We start from the raw sequence: 18,150 nt of genomic DNA on the forward strand, positions 1-18,150 counted from the left end.
AGCCACTCCCCAAAAAATCCAAAAGCAGAATGCTCTCTCTGATATATGGATCCTAGCCCATAACAAGGGAGGGGAAGATTAGAAGTTCATTGGACTAGACAAAGGGGAATGAAGGGAAGGTAGTGGGGGTGGAAATAGAAAAGAAAGTAGAATGAATTATACATATCTTTCCTATCCTTATATATGAATACACCACCAATGTAACTCCACATCATATTACAACCACAATAATGGCATCCTAATTGGAACAAGTTATACTTATTCTATGTGTGTATAATATGTCAAAATATACTCAACTGTCACATATATCTAGAAAGAACAAATAAAAATTTGTGATAACATGGCCCCACACATAGTAACCACTCAATAAATATTTATTAACCTGTAGAAAGCAGGATATTGGTTAACAAATCCATGATGATAGAAGATGCAAAACAAATGCTGTTCTGAAAATAAGGTCCAGGCTTAAGATAATCCTTTCAATTTAGTTGTTTCAATAGCTGTTTATAATGCTTACCAAATTCTGAAAAGCCAGTCACTGCCATGGTACCAAAAGCACTTTCTAGAGTTCATTCTGGCTCTATATCCTAGACTAAGTGTCTTTATTTATTTACTTACTTAATTTTTAGTTTCTGTGGTTTTATTTAACTGGGCGTGCGTGCACGTGCGCACACACACACGCCATGTGAACTGCTATTCGTTTTCATCACTGCACAGCCTGGCATTGAGATTGGTGACTCTGATGGCCAGTCGGGCTGCTCTCTCCACAATGGCTTTGCAGTTCTCAGAGGAAACATTGTGAGCAATCTCAGGACAGTAAGGTTTGTTGCACATGAGTAGCACTTCCAGCTCTTAGACATTGTGGATCAGGAACTTCTGGAAGCCACTGGGCAGCATGTGCTTTGTTTTCTTGTTGCTCCCATAACCAATGCTGGGCATCAATCGAGATCTGGCCCTTGAATCTTCTCTGCACCTTGTTGTCAATACCTCTGGGTTTCCACCAGTTGTGCTAAACTTTGACATATCAGTCTGACTGGTGCCAGATGAACTCCTTGGTCCTCATTTTGACAATTTTGGGCTTCGCAAGAGGTGTGAGGGCAGCCATGATGGTGAATACAGATGGCTACCACCTCTGTAGACAGCACCAAAGAAGAGCCTAAGTGTCCTTAAAACAACAGAAATTTAGGTCTCCCAGTTCTGGAGACTGGGAAGTCCAAGATCAAGGTTCTGGCAGAACCCGCTTATGAGTTCCATTTTCTGGTTAATAGATGGCTCTTTTCGCTGTGTTCTCACACAGCACAGGAAGAGGGAGCTCTCTGGAGTTATTCATAAGGGCATTAATCTTATTCATGAGGGCTCCACCTGTGCGCTAGCCACTTAACCAGCAGTCCCATCTCCCAAGCATAACATTGGAGGTTAGTTTTTCAAGATATGAATTTGTGGGGGAGAGAGATACAATATTCCAGCTATAGCATCCTGTTTTCCCTCTTATGATAGGGAATAGAAGCTGTTCCATGGTTTGTACTTTATTTAGAATTATGAGTTACTACAATATACTAACTTAATTGGTAATGGTTGAGGATGACAATTACAACTAGGTGAACATTATAAATATGTTCCTGCCCAGTCCTGCTGGCTGGGCAAAATAACGGGGGGGGGGGGGGGGGGGCGACAAACAACTTGTGTAGATTGATACAGCAGGAGTAGGAGCTGTTTATTGTAGGACAGGAGCGGTATATATACATTCCACACAGCTTATCTTAATTAGCATAAACTAGATACAGCAGTCAACCAATAAGGAATCTCCACACTCAATGGCTCGCTTTTGTTACTTCACAAACCACTCCCTCTGGCATTTTGCCAGGCTCCATCCTGACTTGTTTACAGACTCTAACATGTTCCCAGTGTGGAAACAACTTCATATATTAGGGACTTACTTCCTGGCTTGAAAGCTCTACTTGAAAGAGAAATTGGTATAACAGGATCATCTATCAAAACATCATCTATCAAAAACAGCAAGTGATTAGATGGGTGGCAGGTACAAAATTTGGAGCATCTCTCCACTAGGCTATTTTATAAAACATCAACAAGTATACATATAAATTACAATAAAACTGCCTTCACACCTACTTTTAAATTTTGTTTTAACTAATATTTTCATGACCTGAGAAATATCATACCTGGCTATTTTTCTTCCAGACTTTTAGAGAGTTGTATCTTTTTAAAAAAATTTTTTTAGTTGTTGATAGACCTTTATTTAATTCATTTATTTATATGTGGTGCTGAGAATCCAACCCAAGTGCCTATCATTGAGCTACAACCCCCAGCCTAGAGTTGGTAGTGTTGAGCATATGCAAAACTTAGAGTCATTAATACATTCAAACTGATGAAGTACTTGTGTTTCAATTTGCTGAGATACCTGTTTGATTGACTGACTATAATATACCTACATCTTTTTGTTTGGGTAGGGGCATGGAACAAAATTTACTAATAAACAACATTGATAAGATTGTTTTATATCCAAAGCAAATACTTATAGAAAATCATTAAAATATTGGCAAAAGCAATGATGATATAGTTAATAAGAAAAGGACTTTTCAGTTTTACTCATCAAGGGTCTAGCAGAGACTCTGGATAATCAGGATAATTGTTTTTATTGTACAGACTTTCAACTATTTAATTTTAGCCTAAATGTAAACGGTTAGACCAGTACATAATTATTTTCACAAAATGCATAATCATGACTGCCAATTTTTCCATGACTAACTATGCCCTGCCAGATGTTTGTTAGGTTCTGCTGAGTCACTTTTTTTCTTTTTTCCAGAACTCTATGTTCCCACTAAATCTTAATTCCCTCTGGCCTTTTTTTCATACTTTGCCTTTTACCTGAATTTGGGGGAAAATAGTTTCATTGCTCGTTTTGCAATTCCATATATATAAAATAGGTTTTTTAAAGATTACTCTCAAGTTTACCCACTTGCATAAATCTTAATCTATCCCTTTCTTGGGGACACAGACGTTTTGAGGAATTTATTCCAAGAAGCCTCTGTAGGCAAGGAAAGTTATCAACAGCAACAGCATCATCACATAGGATGACTGAGTATATTCTGAATCACGCTAGAAGGAAAGCTTTTTTTAAAATGTAACCAGTTCCCAAACTTTGCATTTGTTTCTGCTCTCACCTATAGTCCTCCTGGTTAGATTTACTGGCTACAGGAAGGATTGTCAATCACTGCTTAGACAGTCAGAGTTTGCTGTCAAATGCTGCCTTTCTACCCATGGATTTGCATTTTCTTAGCAATCTGAACATTATGGACTGCTCACTGTCTGGTCCCTAAACAGAAAAAAGTTCAGTAACAGATTTAGTCTCTTGAATTCCAATGAAAATATTTGGCTGCATGCATGGTTCCATAAAGCCTTCTTTCATTGGTTGAAAAAAGCACCTACTATGTGCTTAAAATTGTGCAAAGGATTGGGCAATGTAAAGAAAATCCCAGTTCCTATTTCCCCAAGGAATAAGAATGGGAAAGACTGAGAAGTAAATGCACAATTGAAATCAAGAAAAGTAGTTGATGAATATGAGTTGGTAAAATTAGTAGCAAGTATTATAAAAATACAAAAGAAGGGTTGAAACAGTACCCTAGACATTTTTTGCCACATTTAATCACTAGTTATGCAAAGAGAACTATAACCTTCTATGTGCATGTATGTTTTAAGGAATAGCTGACAGGATATTTCTGCTAAAAACAAGTTCCCAAAATTGCAAAGTTTTTTCTTTCTTTCTTTGTTTTTTTTGTTTGTTTGTTTGTTTGTTTTGGGGGTTTGTTTGTTTGTTTTGGTACCAGAGTTTGAACTCAGGGGAAGAGGTGCTTTACCACTGAACTACATCCCCAGCCCTTTTTATTTATTTATTTATTTGTTTGTTTATTTATCTTTAAATTTTGAGACAGGGTCTCATTAAGTTGCTGAGGGCCTCATGGAGCTACTAAATGCTGTCTTTTAACTTTCAGTCCTCCTGCCTCAGCCTCCTGAGTAGCTGGGATTACAGGCAAGAGCCACTGTGTCTGGCTTCACTGCAAGTGTTTTCCATACCACCTGCAGAACATTGTTGAGTACCTATGGGTGGATAAATCAATCATGCATGGAGTTTGTGATCCAATCTTACTTGCATGCAGTGGGAGTAGAAGAAAGCATGATAATAGAAGGAAAGCCCCTAGAGTGGGAAGATCAGATCTGTGTTGCTCTGTTAAGAAGCAAGTTCATTCAGGTCAGCAAGTCTCAGGATCTTGAAAAGAATGTTTGTGAGATCCTCTCCAACCCTTTACATTCTAAGATTTAATCAGAAAGGACTGGCCAGGCCAGCATGATTGTCATGTCAGCTTAGTTACTTATGGCACTTTTCGGAGCCTTCAAGATGTATCAAAACTTGCCTTTCCTGAAGGGAATTTAAAAAATTGTGTAAAGGTAGGGAATAAGTAGAATAATAAATTTGTTCCTGTGTACTAAATATCAATAGTGAAATTTCAGGAATGTGCTTTCATTTGGTTTTTGTTTGCTTTTGTAGTAATGGAGAATTAAGCCCAGGGTCATTGAACTACACCCCCAGTCCCTTTTATTTTTAATTTTGAGACAGTCTCTCCAAGTTGCCCAGGATGCCCCTGAACTTGAGATCTTTCTGCCTCAATCTCCCCAATAACTGGATTTGGAGGTGTGCACCACTATGCCCAGGTAGAAATGTACTTTTAATAGTGCCAAACAACAGTTGTTCTAGAAATCACTGGCCACAATCTCATCAACTTGAGAAAAACCTTGCTTTGAAATATGACTTATTCTCACCAGTTTTCTTCCTCCTCTTCTTGAAAATAGTAGTAATTTCAGCAAAGAACCATATTTCATATTTACTCAAAAATCTATCCAAACACCCTGAATATTCTTCTCTTCCCTGCCTGACAATGGATATGCAAATAAATATTCATCTAATTTATCAATATTTATGGCACTTTGTGTCACATATTTTTATTATCAAATGGTTGATCTTGACATTGCTTAAAATTCTTTCACATGATTTCTGGACATTCAGTAACTCCAAATGGAATTTCTCTGCACAGGGAGGAACAGTTTCTTGGGTCTTGGAAAAATTGGTTGAAGTGTAACAATTTTTTTGACCTTTAACTCTAGAGAGCAAAGAATCCATCCCAGGTGAGGCTGAAGATCCCAGGAGGGAAAATGACTCTGGCCAGAGACTGAAAAAAGGAGTATTGCAGGCTTAGTTTTGCAAATATAAATTTTGTGGGTTTTAGAGCTGGAGGAGAGCTCAAAGAGGAAACCAGTAAGCACAGTTTTCCGCTTCTAGGAAGGACTGCAAATGCTAAGCCTACGTGTGTTCCCTCCACTCAGGCAAGGGGAGAAAATTAAAATTTTGCAAGGTTTACTTGGTTCAAAATGAATTTTTAATACTGTGCCTCAGCAGATTTATATGGAAATGTGTGTCTAGTATATACTAAAAGGCAAAGCTGACTTCAAAAGCTCCACACTCCAATAATCTCCAATACTATCTGTAGGCAACTACAAAGTAAAAACAAAGGAGTGATGGGAGACCCTTTGACAAGATGGTGTAAGATACCACACAAAAAGGATAATAGTTAACATTTTTATGCCTGACAACTTCACAGCAAAGGCCAGAAGAGGAAACAGGAAAATTATTCAGAAAAAAAAAAATACAAAATTTAAAATTAGTGGCACAGGACTCAGCGACAGAGTGTGAGTTTAGTATGTGCAAGGCTCTGGGCTCAATACCCAGTCTCAGGGGAGTTTAACAACAAACAAACAAATAAACAAACAAAAGCGGGTGGGGTGGGGGAAAAACAAGTAGCCTGAAAGTCGGATCATATTTTTCAATTTCATTTTTGGTTTCCCTACACTTGGAAGGAACTCACTCAATCCCACAGATGTCTTCTTCAACGTGAGAACCATCTTTTCTGGAACCACAGGGCTGCAGATGTCACACTGAAATTCTCCCAGAGGCAAACTGCCAGATTTGAGGCTGCTCGTCCTCATTCACTATCCGAGTTGGACTCCACGGCGTCTGGGACAACTGGCCTTCGGACCTGTGGGCTGAGGGCCGTTTATGTCCACAGCAAACACGTGCATTTTCATCACCCTTATATAATGCGATCCTAAAAGCCCTGTTTGGCAGGCAGGCCAGAGGTCCTTGCTCCTCAGGAAAACGAGGAGATCGTCGCTGGGAACCGGACTTGCTCATGACGAGTCCCACCGCGCAGTTACTTTGCCGCACAAGCAAAGCCTCAGTCCCGCAGGCGCAAGGTCGCGGGGAATGTCCTCTCTACCCTAGCCGAGTCCTGAACCCTTGCTTTCTACGAAATGTTGCAAACGCTTCCGCTCCCACCAGCACCGACGACACGATCGCCAAATGGAAGGCAAGGATCCCTTCCCTCTAACTCGAGAACTCTTTTCCAACGCGCCTTTCCCCCACCCCCATAGACCTGCGGGCCACCCGGACAGAAGACGGGGAGACGGGGGATGCCCGGGTTCTCTCAGCACCTGGACCCGCCTCCGCCAAAAGGCATTTTGGCGCTCGGCGGCGCAATTGAATCACGGGTGAGTCATTCCTTGCAGGGTCCCGGAGTTTCCTACGGGGGAGAAGGCGGGGCAGGGGTGTGGATTCGCCAGGGGCCGCCCACCGCGGCGGCCAGTGACCTGGGCGCGGGGCGGGGAGTCGGGAAAGAGCGGCGGGGGCGGGGAGCCCGGGCCGCGCGCCTCTTTATAGAGCACCCCTCACGAGCTGGGGCAGACTCAGTGTTCCCCGTACCCCCTTTGCTCCTTCTGTTCACCCCACAGCGCCTGCAGCCCAGCCTCTCCAGCCTCCGAGGCGCCTTGGAGTCCTCCCGATCTCGCAGCCCGCTGGTGGACATGGCGAGCCCTGCCTGGCTCAGGCTCCCGCGCCTAGAGACATTGTTCACACGGACGCTTCTGCTTGGCTGGGTCCTTGCCCAGGTGGCGGGTGCTACAGGTGAGTGGCATCCGGTCAAGGAAGCGGGAGGCGCGCCGCCCGCAGGAGGGAAGGGTCAGTCCTGGGAGCGCGCTGCCTGGGTTCCCGCAGCGCCGCAGGGTGCCTCCCACCCGGCTCCCGCGGAGCTCCGCAGGGCTCACCTCTCCGGGTTTGAATGAACCCGTGCCGCGAGGCGCGCGGGCGAGAGTTGCGAAATGATTTTAAGTGTCCCAGACCCGTTTCGCCTTACATTAGAGATGCTTAGCTTGGTGTGTCCATTATTTGTATAAGCAGATTTTGGGATCCCGCTTTAATTTTGAGTAAAAAGCTTCCTAATGAGTTGCGACCTTGACTGTGTTGAGACGTGGTCCGTATCCGCACAGGTTGACATGCAAAGAATGATTTAAATATTATCTTTCAATGTGTGTTCATCTTCCCTTAATAAAGAGCACCCCTGGTCTTTCTTATGTGGTCTTTGTTTTAAAATTGGATAGAAGCAATCCTGCTGTACAGTGTCGCTAGGATTGGATTAGGCATGACAGTGTGCCTATCCCATGCCTGTTGGGGCTGGGCAGAGATTTCCTCCTTTAGAGTGTCAGCAGAGAAGACCTTAATAAAGCATCCTAATAGAATACATCCAACAGACCGGCCACCATGTCCATCTTGATCTCAGTGAAAGTTTCAGGATAGAGACGTTTTGGATAAAATGGAAAAGGTCAAGTTTGACTTTTTTCATTTGTATGCATTCCTAACTCTTACACATGTGGGATCTACCTTTTTCCTAACTCACTGAAAATTCTTCCTGGCTATCCTTCTGTGGTGAATTGACCCTGAGTTGTGCATTTCTCCGTGGCTCCTGGGCTTTGCTTCCAGGTCAAGTCATGACAGGGCTTTCTGAATAATTCCAAATGAGGATTTCAAGATCCTTGCCTGTTTCCATAGAAAGGTGGATCTTGCCAAGAGGAAATTGTGGGTCTAGAGAAAATTTGAAAAGTGTTTTTTCTCCCCTCTTAATAATTCAATAGCAAAACTTTTGCAGTTGAAAACAAAAATGTAAAGTTTATAGTGATGGGAGGCTGAGAAGATGTTTTATACTGTTAGCACAAAGTTACGGACTGAGAGGTACATGTAATAATAGCTCTTTCTCTGTTGTTTGAAGGCACTCCAGTTAGAGCATATAATTTAACTTGGAAATCAACTAATTTCAAGACAATTTTGGAGTGGGAACCCAAACCCGTCAATTATGTCTACACTGTTCAGATAAGGTAAGTTAGGTCCAAAAGAGAGAGAATTAAGATTTTTGATGTTTCTGCTCTGAATATAAATGCTGACTTTAGACTGGATGAGGTTATTTAGCGATGACAAAAAAGAGGGCATACATGATAATTTGCTGGCCAGTGTCATGCTCTATCAAGCCTCAACATTTCTGGACCTTAAACTTACATAATGTTTTCATTGTTTTTGGAAATGATGAGAAAATTCATAAGCAGAGTATAAGCTGTAGAGAGGTGAACCATCCTGAGCAGGTGCTGATCCTGTGCTTTAATATCAGTGATAACTAATCTCATCTAAACATAGATGTCTTTTTGCTTTGCTGTCTAGACTAAGCTGCATCCAACTTGTTAGGGAAAAGGTGGGGAGGAATTCCAATTCCAATGTATACATTGCCCTTAAGCAGTGGTTGATTCATTAATCTTTGGACTCTGAATCGAAATTTGGTTGCATACATGATCTCAGAGGAAGCCAAATTCCTGACTCACTGAGCCGTACAGAAATACTGCTAAAGGACTTCATTGTCTACACCTTCAGCTGTCTGGGGCTCCTTGGCTCATTCAAGCCTCATCTCTAATTGACAGCTCTCCCCAGGAGCCAGTCTAAGCATATTTGATTTAAATGTCTAGGGTGTGCCACATGTTTTCCTTGATGGTTTTCACCATTTCCTGGGCAAGCTTTTGCTAAAATGTCCTGGGAGTCTTGGTAGAGATTTTAAGAAATAGAGGACAGCTGCTATGGAAATTATTTTTAACACTATTTGTATAAAGAAACAAAATGTATCACTGGCAAAAATTAAAAGTGTTTTACAGTTTTGTTATTTTGTCGACTTTTGTCAGACTTTTATAGCATTAAGATGCAGCTCCTAGGAACAGGGTGGGTCTTTTAGGTGGACATTTTGTTTTTCAAAATGAACTCTATGACAACTATTGCCATATCATTAGGGAAGATAATTTGCATTCATGCATGAATGCATGTATCTATGTGCTCCATACATAGAGAGAGCGAGCAATTTCATAACCCAAGTTTATAGTTAAACTTGTCAAATCAGCTTCTACTTTCTTTGATACAGACCTTAAGTAGACCTTAGTAAACTCTTTTCTTCTGGATGACAAAAATTAGATTTTGGGAAGAATGCTAAATATATTCTATCTTATATTTGAGCAACATGTGAAAACATATTTATGATTTACTTGAATTTGAAACATTAGCCTTAGTCAACTCTTAAGTTCTTGGATTTTTAAAAGCTGCCATTATTTAAATGAGCATGACTCCTGACTTGCCTACATCAGACCTCAGGTATGGGGAAGTTGGCCCTGCCAGCAGGTCTATCTCCTCATGGTCTATCTCCCCCATGCTGGAGGGCCTCGGAGCATTTCCATCAGCCACAGCCTGAGATCTGAGTGCTTCTTTCACCTCCCCACGAGCAAACTGGATTCCTAGGCTGAGAAGATCACAGCAGTTATTGTCTAGATCAGGATACTGTTACTCTGGAAGGTGAAGGATCTATGATGCCCGTGCTGGTGGGTGGGAGTGTGCCCACTCGGGCCTGGAGTTCCAGTTTCCTGGACTGGGGGCTCTTCCAGTCTTAAGTGTGGCCTGGCCCAGCATATCTCCTTGGTGGGCTTCCCTTCCCTCCCATTTTCCTCCCTTTAGGAAACATCTTATCTTTAGCCACCCTTCCATGCCACTGCCCTCACCCTGAAGTCTGGCTCTATCGAAGACTGATTTCATGGGGATGTTCTGAATACTAAAACTGAGTTTAAGAACTTCCTGAAAACAACTTGCAACTCAGTGATGGCCTGTATTCTGTTGGAATTTGTATTAATTCAGGAGGGGCTTTGGTTATTTCCAAATCTGGGAATTGTGCAATACCTAGAGGAACCTCAAAGGCTCTTAAGGTGCTAATGCTGTTTATGGTATTTAGAGGCCCCTTCTAGAGAATTGCCCCTTCATTACACAGTGACAGGATTTCACTACTTACTGTGATATAGGCCTTTGTGCTAAATTTTGCCAAAGAGCATATGGTCCCTGCTTATGAGTTGGGAGCAACTAAACACTGCGTCTCTCAGACAGTATGTTGATGCAGAGTTCAGCTAGCTGAATGGCTTGTTTGCCTTAGAGAGGAATCACCACATTCCCATGCACTCTTCCAAAGAGGATAAAAATTCATTTGGGTCATTCTAAAACAAATAGCCTATGTTTATCACAGAAAATTTTTTAAAATAAAAAAACATTCCTATATCAACCTTAGTTTGTGAATTTTAAGATAAAAAAATGTGCTCACCCGAATTCTTTTAGATTGGTCATTTAATTCCAAGTTTTAAAGAATACACATTTATGGCTCTTATGCATGGATTTAGACAGTTGAATCCATATGCCCCCTAATGATTTATTAATTCAACCTGTAAAGGTAGACCATGCTATTCACAGAAAAGTCCCCAAACCCTTCAGCTTGAGAAGGAACACAAGAGCCAAGTACAAAGAAACGGTGGGTGCCATATTAAGTGCATGAGTGGCAGTATGGTGCCGGGGGACAAGGAAGGGAGAGATTGAAGCTGAGCACAGTGTTCAATTTGGAGATTCTTGGAGGAAGGGGCTTAGGAGCTTGTCCTCAAATAATGGGTCAGACTCTAGCAAGATGAAGGGCAGAGCAGTGACTTCTGTCACTTCACCTGGGATGGGAATGTGTGGATCAGGATGCAGTGATTGTTAACCTGTGATTGTTTGGGTCCTTTAGGAGAATTTCATTTTTAGTAAAGTTCTTTAAATCATTTCTTCTTCAATGGTATCTTACAAAAGAAAGATCTTTTAGCCTCATAGTCTTAAAACTTTACTAGGTAGATACTAACTGTATTGTTATCCTATAATTTTTGATGAGATGTGTTCACATTTTGTATTTACATCTAGCATGTAGTATAATGAGACCAACAGACCCAGCTCTTTCACTCTTTAGCCATGTGACCTTGGAAAATTAGTGTCTCTAATCTTCCATGTTCCCATATGTTAAAAAAAAAAAAAAAATCCAGTACTTTCTTGGAAGGAGTAGATCAAATGAAGTAACGTGTAAAATGCCTAGTATAGTATCAGGCATACAGCAGAGTCAATAAATGATTATATATATATATATATATATATATATGTATTTTTTTTTTTTTTTTTTTTTTGGTAGATGGGACACAGTGCGGGGGATCTAACCCAGTGCCTCACGCACGGTAGTCAAGCCTTCTACCACTGAGCTACAATCCTGTCCCAATAAACGATTATCAACCACACAAATAATGATGATAATAGAATGATACAGAATATATTAATAGGTGAATTATTACCATACAGATGATGTTCTACATAGAATGTAGAATATGATGTAATAACAGAATGTAATATATAGAAAGTAGACTATAATGAAAAGTTGAGTGGATAACCTCCAAAACTTTCTCCCAAGTAACTACAACAGAACATGTCCATTTTAAGAGATATTTAACAACATGGTTCAGAACACAGACTCAGGAGTCAAATAGCTGAGTGGTTCCAAGTGCAGGTGTGATTCTGAGCAAGTCACCCAGTCTCCCTCTCTCAGTTGCCTTCTCTGTAAAGTCAGCCACTCGGGGTGCTACAGGCACTCACAAGCCTCTGAGGGACTGGTTATGGATGCACTTGTCATTAGCACAGAACGCCACAGCGAAAGCCAGCTGTCTTGTTGTATGCAGCTTGTTACATTCCATTTCTTTTTCTTCCTTCCTTCCTCTAGTGCTGGAACAGGGGATTGGAAGGGCAAATGCTTCTACACGACAGACACAGAATGTGACCTCACTGATGAGATTGTGCAGGATGTGCAGCAGACATATTCTGCAAGGGTCCTTTCCCTCCTACCACGGGACTTAGATACCACTGGTTCTTCCAGGGACCCTGTCCTTCAAAATGCCCCAAAGTTTATACCTTACCTGGAAAGTAAGTAGCTCAGTTTGTAATACCTTTATTCTTGTTGTTTTGACTGTCTAGATATCCTTCCCACTTGACCTAAGATACTAATACAAGTCCAGCAAGATATATCAGTGATTGCACAAACTCCTTAAATTGACCCCTAGGGGCCACTAGATAAAATATATATCCATAACCACACCTTTTTTTTTCTCAGAAACTGGCAGGTGCCCCAGCCCTCCTCACTTACTCCAGATGTGGCAGGAGGTTCACAGAATGTGAATTTTGGAATTGATAACAGTATCATCAAGTAACTTTCTCCACTGGTCTGCCCCCAGTCCCTACAAGCAACCAGCTGAACCTATGTGGTCGTGGGTGACTTTCAGCTTTCCCCACCATACATATCACACCCCATCTGTCCTATCATCAAACCAGAAATCCCAGTTTAGGAAATTCCCTAAATGGTCACTAATTCACGAAGAAACCACAGTTTCCCTTTGAGCCTGTGCTGACCTATTTCAGTCATTTGAACTTGAGTCCCATGATGTGCCAGCTCTTTGCCTGTGTCATTGATCTTGCACTTACTAGAGGTGGCTCTTACCCTGCCTCCCTCATGCTGGTTTTGAAAATGTGGGATGCTTTCCTGTCTGTCTTCCTCTACTAAGCCAGCCCTGGGATCTAAGGAGGGAATGTAGAGAATTCCTGCCAAGTACAGAATCAAATATTTTTTATCACAACTATGGTTCTGAGCTAGGCATTTTAAATAAACATGTGTACCATATTAAGAAGAGTGAAATCAGCTTTTCTTTTAAAGCCTGCTGGTTAGAATGAAAGTGTATATTATTGGTGTTTTCATATATACCCCTCTGGCTACCCTGTGATGGTGAAGGGTGATCCAGGTAGGGATGGTGAGAAGAAGGGTTAGAGAGACAATCAACCAATCTTTTCCTTCTGTATCCACTTTGCCAGTCTCATTACCCCAGATGAATGTGGCTACCTTCCAGGGCCCCTATTGGCAAGACTCTGTCTCCAAACTCAGTGCCATAGCTGTGCATCTCTGTGGCACCGGGCTAAAGCATAGATAAAGCCAAGCTCCCTCCCATAACTACAGGATCATTGGTACTCACTATCCCTCAGTTGATGACATTTTCATAATTTCCTCCTATAGTTGTTGAGTCTTGGTAATCCAATTCAAGTCTTTGTGAGTACAAGATAGAAAATATTAGCCAGGTGTGATGGCACGTGCCTGTAATCCCAGAAGCTCAGGAGACTGAGATAGAAGGATTGGGAGTTCAAAACCAGCCTCAGCAACTTAGCAAGGCCCTAACCAACTTAGCAAGATCCTGTCTCTAAATAAAATATAAACAAAGCGGGCTGGAGGTGTGGCTCAGTGGTTAAGTTTCCTTGGGTTGGATCCCCATTCCAAAAAAAAAACACCAGAAAATATTTTTTGCATGCACAAATAAGCACATGAGAAAAATGAGCCATTACAAGGACCTAGAGGCTAAAACAGATTTCTTGACATACCAAGGACATTTCAGAGGCCTTCCCACAGTCCCCCCCCCCCAACTTTTTGTGCATAAACTATGGGAACTTTCACAACTTCACACTCTTCAGTATGGTAGCCATGACCACTTGAAATATGGCTAATGCCGGAAGTATAAAACACACACTGAATTTTTTAAAATGTAAAATATTTCACAAGTTTTTGTGTCAACTACATCTTAAAATTATAATAGTGGAGGTATAGTGTGCTAACGTCTGTTACTAAAATTAACTTCACCTGTTTTATTTTACTTTTACTAATGTGACTGACTATAAGGAAATTTAAAAATTCCTCTGAAGCGCCCTTTGTATTCCCACGGGGCAGCACTGCCAGGGAATGTCTTAGCATTCAGCTCTGGGGCCACCGTGACAACTGATGCCTGCGGAGTTGATTCTTGAGTGTTTTATACGAGACAATAGAGCTGTTAACTGTGACAGCTAGTGAGGTTTACTTTGTATAGACTTTTTTGGTCTCAACCAAGATCATTTTTTACATTTCAGCAAAACTTGGACAGCCAACAATTCAGAGTTTTGAACAAGTTGGGACAAAACTGAATGTTACAGTACAAGATGCACGGACATTAGTCAGAAGGAATAACACATTCCTAAGCCTCCGGGATGTCTTTGGCAGGGACTTAAGTTATATACTTTCTTATTGGAAAGCTGGAAGCACAGGAAAGGTGAGAATTTTTCATTTGCTTTTATGTCTTGTTTTAAATTGTGGATCCTTGATTTTTATAGCCCACTTCTTCCCCAATTCAAACACAGCAGAACAGGAGTGGTTGAAAGGATAGTGGGTAAAGTAGAAGGGGAAGGGAAAACAGGTCTTGGTTCTACCTGTGATTCTGAGCTAAATGTCACTTTAGGCAGAGCCACCTTGGAAACCCAGGATCCTCAGCCAAGGGATTGGACCAGATCCTCTCTAAGGGTCCTATCAGCTCTTACATGTCACATTTCTTCCTCTACTGAGGATCCCAGAAACAAAATTTACTTTACTTTTTTTTTATTTTAAACTGGACCAGAGATCAAACCCAGGGCCTCACACATGCTAGGCAAGGACTACCCCTGAGCTACATCCCCAGCCCCCTAATTTACTTTCTATTCAATAATTAAACCTTCCTTCTTTCTTTTCCTGAAGATAGTTTTCAAAGGGGCTACATTGGATTGGATGCCTAAATTGGATCTTCTTAGTCTTGGAAAAGTCATCCTTAGTAGTTATCAGGGATTACTGGTTAGCCAAGTCACTTCTAATCCTTCCTATGTCAGCTCTGTCCACATGGGCTTTGCTTAGAGCCCAGGTTTTTACTTCCACAGTGACTTAATAAAAGGGAAAGAATTCATTCTGAGCCTGGAGGAATTAAGAGCCCTTTCATCTTTTCACAGAAAACAGCCAAAACAGACACTAATGAGTTTTTGATTGATGTGGATAAAGGAACAGACTACTGTTTCAGTGTTCAAGCTGTGATCCCATATCGAACTACTAACCAGAAGAGTCCAGAAAGCCTCATCGAGTGTACGAGCCAAGAGAAAAGTGTCTTCAAAGGTGAGTGGCCCTGCCTGCCATTTGTCCAGGAGGCTTGGACGCCCCCACCTCGGGGTCAGGATGGACTTCTTGTTGAACATTCAGAGAGAAACTACCTTGGCAATTTGAGGGTTTGTTTTAGGTTCTCTCAGGCTTTGGGACATTTAGAAATGATTCTGTGTTGTTCCCTTGTATTAGCAAGTATTTTCCTGAGCACGTACCACATGCCAAACTCTGTGGAGCACTAGGTACATAGATTTTGTTTAGGATTTAGCATCAAGTCACAGATTTCTTTGGGCTCTTTTTTCTTTTTTTTCCCTGCTGACTTTTAGATCCTAGGGGAATGGTTTCTGGACCAACTATAGCAACATCTGGTAGACTTTCTGGGTACCAGGTTGGGCCACATAGTAGGGACCACACTATGTCTGTGTGCATGTGCACACACAGCTGGGGCCCAGACATGTGGCTCTGGGAGATATGACAGGTGCCTGAGGAGGAAAGCCTATGAGTCTCTCTCTAGGCTGCCCAGGGGAAATGCTCTTAGTATTTTCAGGGACCCAAATGTCAGAGGACACTAATGGTGACCTAGTTCCTTGGCAATATAAGGTTTTAAATTGTAAAAACCACTTTTGAGTGAAGTTTTCTTTCCTGTTTTTGCTGTTGACAAGAGAAGGCACCTTCCCTTTGATACCAAATCCCTCTGGGCCATCCTACCCACAGCCTGCTCATCCTACCTCACCTCTGCCTTTGTGCACAGCCACATCTCTGCTTCCCCTGTCTCTCTGTCTGCTGAAATGTGCATGTAGGTGTTTCAAAGGTCACCTACATCACCCAGTTGCCCTTCCTCTTCACCTGTAGCGTGGTAGCACTTCAGTCTCCCTCTTCTGTGAGACTGAATCATTTACAGGAATCACTGCCACCAAACTCAGCTTCATTTTTAGCTACTTGTTTCCAACAGCTGTTCTTACTTCCAACTATGTGTATCTTTTCTAGACTGTGAACATTATTAAGTGGTCCATTTAACACTTTTAACCTCAAAAATATGCAGATTTGACAACAAATTATTTGGTAATCTTAGTGAGGTGCAAAAAAAAAAAAAAAAAAAAAAAAGGATTGGTGTAACTTAGGGTCATGCTCTCAGTTCTGCCCACTGGTAAATGGATTCAAGCTCTCCAAACTGATGTGGTTCTTTTTATTTTTCAGAAATGTTCTTCATCGTGGGAGCAGTGGTGTTCGTGGTCATCATCATCATCATCATCCTGTCTCTATCACTGTATAAGTGCAGAAAGGCCAGAGGAGGGCAGAATGGGAAGGAGCACTCACCACTAAATGTTGCATAAAGAAGGCTCATTGGAACTGCTGACTGAGGTACCTGCTACACTGTACTGTGACCAAGAACGTTTAAGACAATAGAAGATTCAGAAGCACAAATGAGTCCTTTGGAGCACAAAGGCCGCTGGATCCCAAAACCTTAGCATTCTGGTTTTGACATCAACATTAGTCACTTTGGAATGTAATGAACGGTACAACCAATTCCAAGTCGTTTTTATTTTAACACTATGGCACCTTTTGCACATATTATGCTTTAGATTGTATATTCTACACTAAAGAAGAAACTGGGTCATCCAAGCAGAAACAAATGAACAGATGCCTTAAAATATCCCTGGTGAATTTGTAGAGAGCTTTTTGAGAGGCTGACTATAAATGCTATAGGAAAGTAAGATGGAAATTGGGTGGGCTTTTCTAACATACATCTGTCCTTTTGTAATATGGTGTTTAGGTTCCTTTTCTTTTTCTTTTTTGTTTTCTTCGGTTGGAGTACTTTGGGAAGTTGAAAGCAATTGGCAAACTTATTTTAATATGTTAAATGCAGGAGACTTCTGTGTTGGACACTTTCCTAATATGCATTACAGTTTAGCACTTTAACTAACTACGTGGTGTCAATTAGACATTTGACAGCTAACTATATTTTTATAAGACTACTATACAAAGAAACTACATAGAGTTTATGATTTAAGGTACTTAAAACTTCTGTGGTTAACACTGTATATATTTATAACTTTTTTAAAAAAAGGTTTTGTATATGGGGATTTTCTATTTATATAGGTTCTATTTGTATATATTGAGTTAATTTATTTAATGTACTTTTATAGAAATAAAAGTGATTGGAAATTGAGACTATTGTGTTTATTATATCTTCCATTTATTATTTACAATGTGGTATTTGCATTAGTCAGCTCTGCTACAATAAGAAGATTACCCTAAAAAAATCTCAGTGGCTTTTAACAACATACCTTTATTTTTCACTTGTACTATATTGCAGGACCCAAAACAAAGGAAAAGTCTATTTGGATCAGGGCAGAGGTAAAAACAAAAAAACTGGTAGAGACAGGCAGCCCCATCTTCAAGATTTCAGTCACCTCTTAAAACTTATACTCTGCACTGGCTGTGTCACTTCTGTTCATATGCCCACGCTCTGCCTCCTGAGAGGCACCACAAGCTTGTGACAATGGATAGGATATAGCTCTAAAAGGAAAGAAGAAAATGATGTGGCCTAGAGCAGACTTTAGAGAGATTCCTTCCCATGGGCATTAGTTGGAGTTGTGGATGAAGATTAAAGAGGAGAAAAAATTATTTGGATCATTGTGTTAAAAGAAAAATAGGTAAGCCGGGCACAGTGGCACACACCTGTGATCCTGAACTGGCTTGAAGGATGGCAAGTTCAAAGCCAGCCTCAGCAATGACAAGTCATTAAACAACTCAGTGAGACCCTGTTTCAAAATAAAATACAAAATAGGGTTGGGGATGTGGCTCAGTGGTTGAGTGCCCCCGAGTTTAATCCCTGGAACCAAAAAAAAAAAAAAAAAAAAAAAAAAAAAAC

The 18,150-nt window shown here is 41.1% G+C and overlaps 1 protein-coding gene, 1 long non-coding RNA gene and 1 pseudogene across 14 annotated transcripts in view; 1 reads left to right on the plus strand and 2 right to left on the minus strand.

Annotated features, from left to right (window-relative positions):
* Nucleotides 1-6,019, minus strand: part of LOC143405104 (uncharacterized) — a 74,402-nt gene extending 68,383 nt beyond the window's left edge. For 11 of the 12 annotated variants that reach the window (XR_013091970.2, XR_013091968.2, XR_013091966.2 and 8 more), the window contains exon 1: nt 5,937-6,019. This is a non-coding gene — a long non-coding RNA (uncharacterized LOC143405104). The remainder of the gene's footprint in view (nt 1-5,936) is intronic. The other variant, XR_013091967.2, reaches the window with a different exon arrangement.
* Nucleotides 330-5,948, minus strand: LOC143405103 (large ribosomal subunit protein eL32 pseudogene; annotated as a pseudogene).
* A 755-nt stretch (nt 6,020-6,774) lies between the features above and the next one.
* Nucleotides 6,775-17,445, plus strand: F3 (coagulation factor III, tissue factor). Of its 2 annotated transcripts, XM_076863457.1 has the most exons (6): nt 6,778-7,030; nt 8,169-8,274; nt 12,033-12,232; nt 14,249-14,427; nt 15,131-15,290; nt 16,473-17,445. In XM_076863457.1, exons 1-6 carry the CDS (start codon nt 6,931-6,933, stop codon nt 16,607-16,609), a joined length of 882 nt encoding a protein of 293 aa, XP_076719572.1. In that variant the 5' UTR covers nt 6,778-6,930; the 3' UTR covers nt 16,610-17,445. The 2 variants fall into 2 exon arrangements, with proteins under 2 accessions (XP_076719573.1, XP_076719572.1); XM_076863458.1 differs by lacking the exon at nt 15,131-15,290 and having other exon boundaries at nt 6,775-7,030.
* Nucleotides 17,446-18,150: the final 705 nt, after the last annotated feature.

The sequence above is a fragment of the Callospermophilus lateralis genome, chromosome 7 (assembly GCF_048772815.1).
Source record: "Callospermophilus lateralis isolate mCalLat2 chromosome 7, mCalLat2.hap1, whole genome shotgun sequence".
Classification (NCBI taxonomy): domain Eukaryota; kingdom Metazoa; phylum Chordata; class Mammalia; order Rodentia; family Sciuridae; genus Callospermophilus; species Callospermophilus lateralis.

Excerpts from the sequence above, each read along its gene's own strand:
- F3 (XM_076863457.1), top strand. The coding sequence starts at position 6,931 with ATGGCGAGCCCTGCCTGGCTCAGGCTCCCGCGCCTAGAGACATTGTTC. Across the intron at positions 7,031-8,168 it reads CCAGGTGGCGGGTGCTACAG|GCACTCCAGTTAGAGCATAT; the intron begins GTGAGTGGCATC and ends TGTTGTTTGAAG. Across the intron at positions 8,275-12,032 it reads GTCTACACTGTTCAGATAAG|TGCTGGAACAGGGGATTGGA; the intron begins GTAAGTTAGGTC and ends TCCTTCCTCTAG.